Here is a 13,736-nt window from a genome sequence, read left to right as displayed (position 1 = left end):
CCATATAAGGTAATAGGAAATGTTTTAGTGAGGGTGAATAATCTTATATCAAATAAATACGGACTTTGTGCTGCCATAGCATATTTATTAACTATAACTATTAAATATATTATATATAGGGTCATAACTTCATGGTAATAGAATATGACACGATTAAATGATGGATGGGGTGATAAATGTCTAGTGGCCAGCTCAGTAGATGAGGATGTCTTATGCGAGTAACGTACTGTGTAGTTCAATGAGGTGTGCAATGTATCGGAGTTTTAAAAATTCAATAAATTATACACATATACAATTTTGCTTGACCTTTTGAGGTTGAAAATTAACATTTTCTGAGGTTAGGCATTTTATAAATATTTAATTTATTATTGTATATATATGTATATATATATATATTATATAATTACTGTAAAATAGTTGTAAATCTATTGTTTGTAACTCATCTATTGTATATGTCTGTGTATATATACATTATATAATAAAATATCTATTTTACAGTAATCCTCTATTGATGCAACAAATTTTACTGGTATTTTTAAATAAACCAAACTGCACCTCCTAACATTACATTTTTTGTATTATACATAAACATTATGAATGATATATGCCGAATCAGTCATATTGCAGTCAGTACTTACAGCTCCTCCCAAAAAATTAAATAAGTAATCTTGTATATGAAGTTGACTGCCTTGTTTATTTATGGGTTAGATGTTAAATATTTTATTGAATTATTTGCCGTTTCTCACAAATGTATTGCTTAGTCTATGCTGTCTTTGAATATAAATGGAAGACATATATCTATCTCCATTACCACCTGTTTTTGAATAACTTTTGCATATTTTATAACACCATTTGTATTGTTATACAATTACTTAATAAACAGTGTGCATCCATTCATTGCATGAGATCGAATTCCCCTCAAGCATTTTATTGCAGTATCATAATCCAAAAACAATAGAAGGACCATGTTCACTCAACTTGCACAGAAAAGTTATTCAAATTAATATGGGGTATAATAATAGACTTTATTTGATTATATACACATATATACCATAGCATTCAATGTAATAAAACTCAATTCACAACATAAATAATTTTGCCACAGAAAATGAAAAATGGCCCATCAACAAAAAGCTGAACCATCTTATCACTGAGAAACCAACCAAAGGAACCTTGGTGCTACACTGCAACAATACTGAGGTTTCAAACTGACTCAATCATGAGTTCCCTGAGATCTGCTCTTCCACTGTCTATTATCTGCTCCTCAAAGTTCAGACCAAAAACATGTGTAACATTTTTATACGTAAATGAGATGAACACAATGAGAACACAAGTGTAAACCGTTTTAAAAAAAAATTGCAAGATGTCCCAAAAAGTTTAGACAAGATACAAACTATGAAAATCCTTCCTTATATGAGAGAACTTGTACAGTAAATATAGGCAGTCTGAGCAGGTGGCGTAGTCAAGTAAGGCTCTTTCTCAGAGACGGGAAGCATGTGCTGAATGCTAAATGAGGATAGCAACTGGTCTCTGGGGAGGAGAGGAGGATACAGGCAGCATTAACACAGTCAGCTGGTCTTAAATGGAATATACACAGGAGCATCCAAACTAAATATGAGATTTTTGCTTACCAATATCAAGGCATACATTTCTTTGGTTTTTTTGTCAGTTGAATTCTTCGTCAATAGTGTCATCCACACTTCCAGAAATTGAGGCAACTTCTGAAAGATGAAAGGGAGGGGGAACATGAAACAGGACAAAACTAAGTTAAATCAGAGAAGGGCCACAAAACAGAAATATAAAATTTCAAAATGTAAAAGGTGCTGGAAGAATTTTTTCATTTTTTTTCCAAGGCAGTATCAAACTGTAATGGCCAATAAATGAGCCTTTACATTTTAACTGCCATTGAGATGAATAGGAATTCATGGAAATCTGCTGCTGATAATAATAATAATAATGTTATAATCGTTAACTAAAACTGCTTGAAATGTTGAAAAAAGTTGCTTTTTTAACTACCGGTAGGTGAAAAGATAAGTTGAAGTACCACTGAGCCCCTAAAGGCGGACATACACAGTGCGATGTCTGTATGATTTCAGCAAAGTTACCTACTCGCACTGAACGAGTAGATCTCATACAATGTAAAGCCAAAGCTCGCGTTATGTGCTCACACTATACAGTCTGAACGCCGAGCTGCGACTTGACTGCTCACACTACACATGTGAAATATGTGCATTAAACTCCTGTGCCGAGTTGCACCAATAGACCATGATATTGTGTATCCACAGATAGTCAAAACAAGCATCAACTATCAATATCAAGATGATTAAGCATTACCAATATATGTATTAAATGATTAGAAGTATTATTATTATTATTATTATTATTATTATTAGGTAAGGCCTACTTTTATTATTAAAAATCATAGGCTATTATTTGCCACGCAATAGTTTCATAGCGCATCACCGCATTAACTGACATGCTGCGAAGATTAGATAGAAGCTTACTCCTCATTGAAAATTGTCTAAAAACAATTAGGTTGATTACAGTGAATTATAGGCCTATAATTAAAATGATTACCGTAATAATCTATAGGCTAATATGTCTAAACACTGCAATAATCAGTCATCAATGAAAATTAAAAACAACTATTTAAAAAACATCGTTTAACAAATTATTAAAAGAGGCACGGTATAGCCACATCTCAGGTGGCTTTTGGCTCTATTTTGCAACACGGACTGGAGGTAAGCAACAGTAATTTGTAGCTAGTTTGATACAGAACTTAAAAGATCTCCCTCTTTTCGTTTTCTTTCTTGCTGCATTAAAGATTAAATGTTTAAACTTTTGTTTTCGCGCAGGCACAGCCAGGGAAAAACACTGAGTTTAGGGCAACTGTGTGATATAGTCACGAGAAGCGACCAAAATTTCTGACATGCCAGAAATTCATCCGACCGTCTTATTTCCTGTCGGGAGAGGTTAATCGCCTCTCGTTTCCCCCAGTACACTGCACCAACACTGCACAACAAAGACGAAAATCGCCCCGATACGAAAAAGAGTCGCACGAGTCAGAATTCGACAAATCTCGCAGTGTATGCCCGCCTTAAACCAGGGCTGCCCAATCCTGAACCTGCAGAGTTCAGATCCAATACACCTGAATGTAATTATCCAGTGCTCCTAAAGATCTTAATTAGCCGATTCAGTTGTTTGATCAGGGTAAGAGCGAAGTTTTACAAGGTAACAAAAGCTTTGCGAGAGAATGGAAAAGCATTTTTTTACTCCCATCTCAAATTTCTTACCATCATGTCTTTTTTGCACTCCTTCAAGAACTAAAAATACTAAACTTAAAAAAAAAAGAAAAAAAAAAAGACAAGTTTATAAGTAATGGTAGTAGAAATAGTGAGAATAAGCGAAAATAAGTGGAAATCGGAGGGGAATAAACTATAAATAGAAAGAAAAAATGACTACGAGATTTTGTTTTTAAATGGGAATGTGTTGTGCTTGCCTACTTTCAAATGTTAAAAGTTTCCAGAATCTTCAGGCATAATTACAGATGTCCTTGGCTTACAGCACCTTTAATACTTTTTAAGGTGAAGCGTTTTCAGAACCTACACCTCAAAGCACCACTGATTAAAAAAAGTATGTGCCTCTCCCATTGAAGCCCAAACCCATGTGCAGTGTAAATCAAGCCTCACAGTTGTGCTGTCACATGTGGGCATGTTCAGTGTAGTACGGTGTATTAAAGCCCTTTGAAAAACCAGTCACATCCCATAGAGATCCAACATGCTCCAGTGTGTCGCTAAGTTAAGTATAAAATCTAAACCTCTTGTTGAATTGTCTTCACCACTGTTGCCCTGTTCATTTTTGAAACACATGTTCTTTGGTTCCTGAAGGTCTTGTTTACTTCCTCTTTCTCCAGTTACACTTCCACGTTCATTATGTAGGGTTTCATCTTTCGTCTGGCGTTTCACATCACTTTTTAACAGGTTTTGTTCATCTAAATTTCCTTCTGTAAATGACTCTCGGTTAGGCTCTTCAGAAGTGCTGATTAAAACACTTCCATGGCTGCTACTGTCACTCAGAGTGATAACCTCTGGAGTCAGGTGTGGATGAGTCAGATTAGCTGGACTGAGTCCCACTTCAGCGTCTTCAACACTCCTGGATGAATCTGAACTCAGTTCAATCCCAGAGACAGAGGAAGCAGTTGTCTCGTCACAAGATTCTGTCAAATACGAAGATGATCCAGTGGACGACTGAGGCATGGTGGTGCTGAGAGACACTTCGGACGAGTCCCTAGAGGAAGAGAGATAATACCACACTCCTCTGATGCTGTCACTGCTCTCTGTATTTTCACTGTAACTGTCCACTGTACAAGATGAGCCCATTTCTTCTGATGCAGTAGATGTCATCTTCTCCTTGCCATAACAATGCGTGCCAAGGAAAACGTCATCACTAAGAGTGAAGGAATCCAGTGCTGATGTCACAGCCTCCACACAGGAAAGAGATGTGGATGAGATTTCCTGAACTGACAGCACATGTAATGGTGACACTGGGGTTAAGTTGTTGGACTGGATTGGAGGGTCTAGCGCAGACGAAGACGACTCAAGTATCTGGCTGACTAGCTCACTCAGGTTCTGAGATGGAGTGGAGTGGATCAGGGAAGAGGAAGACATGAGTCCAAAACACGGGCTCTGGTCCACGTCAGCTCGCTCCATCTCCAAAGAGCTTGTGAGACGTGAAGACCATTCCAGCTCCTTGCTTGCCCATGGAAATGCTGAACCTTCACACACGCCAGCCCAATAACCGGTTAAACACTGCTGAACTGAAATGCACTAGTACCGTTCAATAGTTTGGGGTCAGTAAGAATTTGTAACATTTTGAAAGAAGTCTCTTATGCTCACTAAGGCTGTATTTATCAGAGTAAAACAATATTGTGAAATATTATTGCAATTTAAAATAATTGTTTTCTAATTTTTATATTTAGAAATTGAATTTATTCCTGTGATGGCAAAGCTGAATTTTCAGAATCATTACTCCAGTCTAGAGTGTCATATGATCCTTCAGAAATCATTCAAATATGCTGATTTGGTGCTCAAGAAACATTTAATATCATCAATATTTTTGTGGAAACCGGCATACATTTTTTCAGGATTCACTAGTAAACAAAGTTAAAAAGAACAGGATTTATTTGAAATCGAAAACCTTTGTAAAATGATAAATGTCTTAATACATTTTTTTATACATTTATAAAAAAATAAAAAAAATAAAAAAATCTTACTGACCCCAAACTTCTGAGCGGTTGTCTATGTGAAGGAATACAAGGATGTACTGACACATCCAGAATTTAAAGATAAGTTTTAAAAGGTTATAAATTGCATTAAAAGGAAGATGCACATGAAATGTGAAGCGTCTCATTCCATTTGTCCCACAAAGCTGAAAGAAAACGTACCTGACAAACTGATGCAGGACATACTGAATTCAGAGGTCGCTCCAGTCATGTCATCCTGTGAAAATTCAAACAGAGATTCTCTTATTTCGGCTTCCACCTGCAATACACTATATAACAATCCATATATCTTACCAGCATCTTCTGCAGTGATCTGGACTCCCAGTCTCCCCTCAGCCCAATCCCTTCATCCTCGCAGCTTACAGCATGACCGAGACTAATCAACTCTTTACCGAGATCCACAGCCTGAGACAGAGGAGATAAACCGCACCAGAGGATTTAAAAGTCACAATTTCAATTACAATTTCACAAAGTATTTTGTGAATACTATTAGAATTTCAGAGGATAATCTGAGTGATGCCTGTCCATGTAAAACTTGCCACCGCAATGTTTACATAACCAGTTACATATTTAATAACACACAAATGCAACCAAAATATATAACTAAATATATAATATATAACAAAATAATGTTAATTGAAAGTATGTTTTTTTCATACATTAAAAGTTTATTTTATTTTAGCACAATCAGTCGTTTTTTTGGCAAAAGCAGATAACTGCAACAAAACCAAGTAATTGCTATGATATAATAAAACACTCGGTTAATCTTTGTAACGTTTATCTCCTCAGCTGACAGTCCGCTGAGTCCTGGCAAAGGACTCAAAGGACTCTGGTCCTGACATAGACGCCCGAGTACTGGCAAACTTTGTTGTTGTAATTACATGCAATACAGGGAGCTTTTCCCTCACCACTAACGTGCTGCTTTAGCAAGGTTCCATTAAAAAGTTTCAGCTTTTATTTTCCCTTTACGCCCCAAAGACATCACAGGTTCATCAAGTTCGTTGAAATTATCCATCCTCAAGCACTTTGTCAGCTTTGAAACTCCTCTCAGCTAGTGCGCCTTTTCAAAGTGACTATCAGCCTTGTCACCTGACCTGAATACTGCACGCAGGTTCGCTAAAACTGACTTATCAAGTTGTGTTCACAAACAACAAGGGTGCTTGTCAGTTTCTGCTGTAAAACATGAACTCGCGATGCTTTGACAGTGGACAATACCGGCTTACCGCGTTTATGGTTCAGTCAATCATGTCAGACGTCTATTTCAGCTGAGGAGATTAACGTTAGAAAGACACACCGGCAGACAGTATGGTGAGCAAGCGAAAATGCGCACTTTGGCGGAAAAGCGTAGACAGACATTACGCAAAGATGTGGACAATGTCAAAATAAAGGTACCGTATATCGATATTTTACATGTGGCATCGATGCATCGTATCGTTAGACGTTAGATCGATGCATCGATCCATATCAATGTATTGTTACACCCCTAGTTGTGATGTTGATCTCTAACCTTTCCCTGGCTGTTGTCATAGAGTTTCACACTGGGCCAGGACGAGATCTCAGAATGAGAATAGCTGTAGAGTTTGGCCAGTAAAGGTTTCCATTCAGCACAGTATGTCATGCGTTCAAAGTCATCCAGGGCCGCCTCAGTCCAAACCTCTCCTGAAACAAAATAAAGATAGATAACATTTTTACTTTTAAAACTTATATTTCACTGATAAACACCTGAACATCACTTTTTACCTGCAGGACGAACCCCTGCAAGGCTGCACTCAATGGCTTGGAAGGGCAGGCTCAGGAAGTCACTTCTAAATACCACAAAATAATGTATGATCAGTATGAGTATACATATCACTCTATGCTTATGCAGAAATGGGAAAATAATAATAAGAGCCAAAAAAGCACATACATATATATATATATATATAAATATAAGCATAACAGCTGATTCTGCACTTTCCATCTCTCGTTTACCTCATGCTTCGTAAATGTTCCCGTGAAAGCTCCCCATTGTCCCCAAAGTCCACATAATACAAATCCACCTCGCCAGAGCCCAGAATTCCTAACACTCGAGCACGATTCCACGTGCCATGGTCCCTGTAAGAAGCAGCCACTATGTCTCCAACAATAATGGTCTCCACTCTGTGCTCCTGTGGTAAGAGAAGAAGTCATTCACTAATATTATATAAGAAATAATAATAATGAAGTCATTTACTAATTTATCATGGTCATAGAGCCCAAGTCACATGAGGTCAAGCAAACTCACTGGTGAGGGATCACTGTTGTAGAAATGGCTCATTTCAGCAGTCAGTTTATCCAGCTGCAGAGATCGGACCCCCAGGATCTGGATCCAAAAGTGTTGTGGATTCTCAGAGGCAGACACATACACCTCCAGATGCTCATCGGGCTGGAAGCTCAGATCTGGACTAGGAACTGGTAAGAAATGATTAATTAGTGATTTTACATTCTGCAAGAGTCTAAGATACAGTCTAGTTCAAAAGATACAGATTTCAACTAAAAACGGAAAGCTTTTTATGCATTTTGGCTGTTCATTTACACGACATCACCGCTTTGGCGGCCTGCTAATGCAAGCTTTTTAAATTTGGGTTTCAAAGTGAACGTTTTTGAAAATTATACCGTTATTGTTTCCATGTAAAAAACAAAAACGTAAATTTGTGAAAACGTGTGTGTGCGTGTGTGTGTATATTTGTAAAAATATGAATTAACTTCAAATTATTTTCTTAATTTTCAAACATTTAAATCTAATTTTATTTTGATTAATCATTCAGCCCTTCCTGGGCAAATTTCTAAATATGTTCCTGAAGTAATGGGTCACCCAAAATGAAAATTCTGACATTCATTCACCTTTAAGTGAATAATGACTTTCTTCTGTGGAACACAAAAGGAGCTGTTGCATAGAATCTCATACAGGTTTGGAACGACATGAATGGAAGTAAATGATGACAGAATTATAATTTTTGTGTGATTCCTATCATTCACTGGCCTTGTGAAAGTGGGTTTGGATAATCTTACTTTCAAATTTGGAGATCTCCAAAGGCGATACTGGAGAGAGAATCTCCTCTGATTTAAGGGAGTTTTCAGCAGTATCACTGCTGTCTGCAAAGCCATTGACCGTAGCAGGCCCCTCTTGTTTAAGCTCATTCACTGGGGAAGGTAATTCTTTTCCATTAAGCTTTAATAATTCATTCTCTGGTCCTTGGGCCTTGTTAAATTGTTCAGTTTCCGGCAGTTTCCTCTTCTGACGCAGTGCAGAAGCTTGACTTATCCGCTTTCGTACGGTTTCATTCTCTATGACCTTCTCCATGATCATCTCCTGTGAGAAAAAACAAAACAAAAATCAGCGTGTGAACGCAAAAAGCAGTTTTCTAAACCACGCCTATGCTAAAATCTCACCTTTGCACTTTGAATTTCCTTGCGTGTGCCATTAATTGTGATCTTGCCCTTCTCCTCTAAGCCGTGTCCACGATCTTTGGAGCAGTTCACCCTGGCCCCTGAGACTCTGTTTATGAACTTCAAGGTCTCACCACCACGACCTGACACAAATATTATATTACAAATATTACCATATAACGCAGGAGATTAAATGTTGACAGAATGATGCGAAGCACAAATGCTCTGACACAACAACAGAGATAAAGTGCACACCAACCTATAATTCTTCCAAATGCCGTCTGAGGCACGTCTAAAACCTCAGTGATGACCTCACAGTCGGTGGCCAGTTTCTCCAGCGCACACTGTGCCACAAGAATCTGCTCGGGTGAGCCCTGGATCAGAAAATTCACCATGCTCTGCTCTTGAGTGTTCGGCAGCACATTTATCTGGGCGCCGGACTTCTGATTCACCTACACAAATGTGAGAGATAGAGAATCACATAAAACAAATCTTATACATTTTAACCAAATTAATTTTTATTGTTTCATAATTTGATTTTTTTTAAATCATATTTAATTTCACTGAGAAAAACTACAAGTGATTTCAATCCTAATTAGGATTTTGTTCATTTACAGGCTTGGAAATCACAATTATTATAAAACTTAATGTTGCATTTACATTCATTAAAGTAGACACTTTTATCCAAGGCAATTTAATAAGGAACAAAAGTAATTAATCACAGCACCAAATATTCATATTATACAATATACACATTACACTATTGTTCAAAAGTATGGGGTCAATAATTTTAAAAAGAAATTAATGCGTCCTTGCTAAACAAGACGATAATAAGAATTTTTTCTTGAGCAACAACTCAGCATATTAGAATGATTTCTGAAGGATCATGTAACACTCAAGACTGGAGTAACGATGCTGAAAATTCAGCTTTGTCTCAATTTACAGTGCATATTATATTACACTATAATAAATCACGAAAGTATGATGTTTTAAAAATAAATGCAGCCTTGATGAGCATAAGAGACAAAAACACTAAAAAGTCTTAAACGCCCCAAACTTTTGAACAGTATATTGTTTATCATGTATAGTTCCAGATCAGATCAAATCCAAGTGACATAAAAAAGAAAGAAAACACACTCACTATGTCTAGAAAGGCGCTCTGATATCTTGCAATAGATCGGTACACGTTAAGGGGAACAGATATTCTGGACTCCTCTTTGCTTTGGCATTGCACTACGGAATCAAGTGATGGAATGAACATTATTAACACTATACGATCATTGTTAAAATTCCAAACAATATAATTTTGACCATCAATGAGTGAAAACTGATATCAGCACATGGCACATGTTAAGAACATTAAAAGACAACTTACCACCGCTGCTTCGAATGTGACGGTAAACGAGGTAGCCCACCGTGGCCCCCACAGAGAGGCCGGCAGCCAAAGCGACTTTCTTCCCCGAGCTCAGGCTCTTCCATGGTCCATCTTGCACCGCGGCCATCACTTGGGTCGGACCGACCGGTGAACTCCACCTGGAGATACAGAACAAGCTGTAAGGTCCACGAAAAGACTTGAACTTTGGATCGCACCATGTACGACTTTACATGGGCCTTCTCAGTAGCGCCATGCAACACGAATGAATTGTTAATGACAACTGCAAAGATCAAACTTAGAACAAAACTTTGAATCTAACAAGAAACTGTGCAGAACTCTAATCAAAGGTTACTATTTGAGCACTCATTTATGAGATTAGTTAGCCTAATTTTTGTTACCTAATTGGCTCAATAAGGAGAACAAGATCACACATCACAAACACTGAGACTTTAATGCCCCTGTAATTGGGGTTTGGACATTAAAGTATGTGGAAACCTTTTCTAGAATATATCAGATCTTTCAAACAAAGCATATTTAACAACACAGTCTTTGTTTTATTAAATTCGATTTTAAAGTTCAAGCACACAGCAGAAGCAGTGCATTGGACAAGGCTGCAATAACACACTTTGCCATCTTGTAGTAATGGCAAAAATTCTAATCTCCCAAACCAAATTAAGCCTCTAATTAAATTTCATTTTCATGAGGTATCTCTGCAAATACTGCACCAGAAGAAGGATAAAGCCGAGCTTCGGCGCATTACTGAAGCATAAAGCAGTGGGCGACGCGACACACAGATGTCGCAGACACAGACAAGGAGCAACACCATGCAGAAGGATTCTCACTGTGAAAACAGGGCAGTGGGGCTGTAGCTCAGAAACACACGAGGTTCAGGGACGTCCATGTCCATCCTGTTTGCCTCTGCCTCAGGAGGAACAGGCAAAAGAGTGAAATAAGATTAAACACCAGCTGAATGATTCATCCTGACTCCTTACAGCACGACAGGAGCTCCTTACTTGGGGTACCACTACCTAATAAAGGTAGTTTCTAATAAATCTGGTGAGGGGGTGACTGTAAATGTGATGTTATTCTCTCTTCTGACCAACGTAAAAAAAATCAATTTTTTTACCCTCTTTTTAAAAGTCAAAGAAACACTATGACTGATTATTTTTTTGCACTTGGTGCAAAAGGGAACAGAACAATTATTTGTTGCACAACTTTACAATATATAGTAATTGTATTTATATAATAATGATGATAATAATAATACTATTTTACAATATATAATATATAGTTTCCTTTCGTTCACCTCTATATATTTATCCAACTATGATGACTTCCGCTTCCGAGGATCTGGGAAATGTGAAAAGGTTCCAGTAGCACACGGACCTAGAAGACCACGTTTTTATTTTATACTTGTTCAGAATGAGAGCAAATGCACATTGCTAATCATTCATTTACAAATTATTGAATGTTTGTTCTAATGAAATGATATACAGTTCCAATCTTGCTGTTTGAGAAGCCCTCAAAATAAGCATTATTGCAGAATCTTGATTTTTACAATTAAAAGATTAAATAATTATATGCATCCTGTGTAGTTATTGTTAACTAAAACTCAAACTGCTCAAAAAAATTAAAATGATTGAATGAAATATTAGAAGAAAAACTTGAAAATTAGAAATGTTACCTTAGCATTGGCAACTAACTTTAAAATATTGAAGTATTAAAGTGGCAAATGAAAAATAAAGAAAAAAGTAAAGCTATAGGCCTAATACATAAATATATATATATATAAAAAATAAACTGCATTATTTAAAATAGTAATACTATATTAGTATATGAATAATACTAATGTAACACTGACTGAATGCAATCGAACGTGATGTATTTTCTTGGTATTTAAAAGCAAAATTGTGCATTTGAAAAAAATAATAATCACATCTGAATGATGATCACAAAGATAGATGTATTAGAACAAACAAAATTAATAAAAAGTATAGAAAACCATATTAAGGAAAGACATTTTAGACTAATTATAATCCATAAATATAACTTTTTGTCAAGTGGTCCCAAAAATAACCATTTTAAAACAATAGTCAGATTATCTATAAGCAAATATGTAAAACTCAGATTTGGGTGGGGGTCAAGGTTTAGGTGCAGGTCAAACTAGACTTTATTTGCATGTAGGTCTGATTCACCTCACTAGGGGTTTAGCATGAGCAAAAATAAACAAGGCATTATGGTGCATCAGTTACATCGGCCATTACCGTTTTCTTTTGCTCAGTGGAGCTGCAATTTGTATCACTGCATTGTTGTCAAATATTTGCATATAAAAGCATTAAAACAGGACCTGTTGTGCATCATGCACGTGAATTATGCGTGTGGAATTATTAATGCAGCGTCTGTTCGCACGTGATGGATGTCATGTCACACGGGGTGCGGTGTATTTCTCGCCTCTTACAACAATATATCCGATGTATAGCCGTAAAGGTATTTCTTTAAAAAAAAATCATATGTCTGACAAAGGTTTGTTTGGCTGGATCATGCCTTTGCAACATATAAAGCAGGTCGTGTGGATTTTCAACAGGAAATCTTCACAAGACGGCTAATGCATTAAACACCAGAACCAGAAAAAGCACTAAAACATACATTCCGCCATATTTACCTCTAAAAACGGTATAAACTGTGAGGAAATCCTCGTAGAGAGTCCTTCAAATGATCTTATGACACCCGTCAGCGTGCTGCTGATCCACCGGCGCTGCCGTGGCTCATTCTGTAGTACGCAGAACGCATTACGCACAGTTAACCTTTCAGCAATGATTGGCCACCATCCCGCCTGTCAACCACTTCATCCAATCACCACCTATGATGTTGCGGCACCTCTTTAGTGGGGGCAACGCCCTCTACTGGACGATTATAGTACACACACAGTGGGCGCAATCATTTCCCAACAACCTTGATGGTTGAATGAGGCTTTAATAAAGTCGAAGTTTATTCAATCTAGTAAATTAATGTCGTTTTTTTCTTGTTTATTAAATGAAATAATAAATCAAAATCAAAATGTAATGGTAAAATTCTGAACACGGAAAGTGTTTTTGCACGGTGCAATATGCAATTAATGTGCACATTTTTCAGTCAATATTTAATTACAAACGACTTTCCGAGTTGGTCTAGCAACAGAATAAGGACTTAAAACAAAATAATAATTTTATATTCTGCTCTCACAAAGAGTAATGTCTAGCTGAAGTAATTCAGAGAACTAATCATAAACATAGCTTACTCTTCAGTTTATAGGAGACATTCTGAAATGTAATAAAGCATTTTAATTTAACCACCATCTCTTCACATTTTGCATTATGTAAAAACAGAGATGTTGGCAGAAGTGGGGAGTGGATGATCGGAACAGTCAAATATTACAACTTCACAAGTGACTTTTTTTATGAAATGGCAAAAATAAAAAAGCACACATTTGTTTTAAAAAGAACATATTTATTAACATAACATTGGTTCACAAATAATCTGCAGGGATGGGGAGAAATCAATGTTAAAGACATCTTAAAAAAATACAAACTGTACAACATTTATAAATCTTATGAACATTCATAAATAGCAAATATATCTGTATGTTGAGTGAAGCCCAGTGTAGTTTGTAGCCCAGGCATGTATTTTGAAGAG

General features: G+C 36.8%; 1 protein-coding gene across 6 annotated transcripts; it reads right to left on the bottom strand.

The window, feature by feature from the left end:
• Positions 1–1,004: 1,004 nt before the first annotated feature.
• tdrkh (tudor and KH domain containing) lies at positions 1,005–12,919 on the bottom strand. 6 transcript variants are annotated; one of them, XM_079595122.1, is made up of 16 exons: positions 12,727–12,802; positions 10,907–10,986; positions 10,065–10,222; positions 9,831–9,922; positions 8,949–9,141; positions 8,693–8,832; positions 8,312–8,612; positions 7,545–7,711; positions 7,253–7,428; positions 7,022–7,086; positions 6,789–6,940; positions 5,576–5,686; positions 5,444–5,498; positions 3,818–4,774; positions 1,632–1,721; positions 1,005–1,530 (listed from the first exon to the last, which is right to left on the bottom strand). In XM_079595122.1, exons 2-15 carry the CDS (start codon positions 10,969–10,971, stop codon positions 1,666–1,668), a joined length of 2,688 nt encoding a protein of 895 aa, XP_079451248.1. In that variant the 5' UTR covers positions 10,972–10,986; positions 12,727–12,802; the 3' UTR covers positions 1,005–1,530; positions 1,632–1,665. The 6 variants fall into 6 exon arrangements, with proteins under 6 accessions (XP_079451248.1, XP_079451250.1, XP_079451251.1 ...); XM_079595124.1 differs by lacking the exon at positions 10,907–10,986 and having other exon boundaries at positions 12,727–12,919; XM_079595125.1 differs by lacking the exon at positions 3,818–4,774 and having other exon boundaries at positions 12,727–12,833.
• Positions 12,920–13,736: the final 817 nt, after the last annotated feature.

This window comes from Phoxinus phoxinus (assembly GCF_949152265.1).
Source record: "Phoxinus phoxinus genome assembly, chromosome: 21".
Classification (NCBI taxonomy): Eukaryota; Metazoa; Chordata; class Actinopteri; order Cypriniformes; family Leuciscidae; genus Phoxinus; species Phoxinus phoxinus.
Note: the sequence above shows the minus strand (reverse complement) of the source record. Positions and strands in the feature narration are given on the sequence as shown.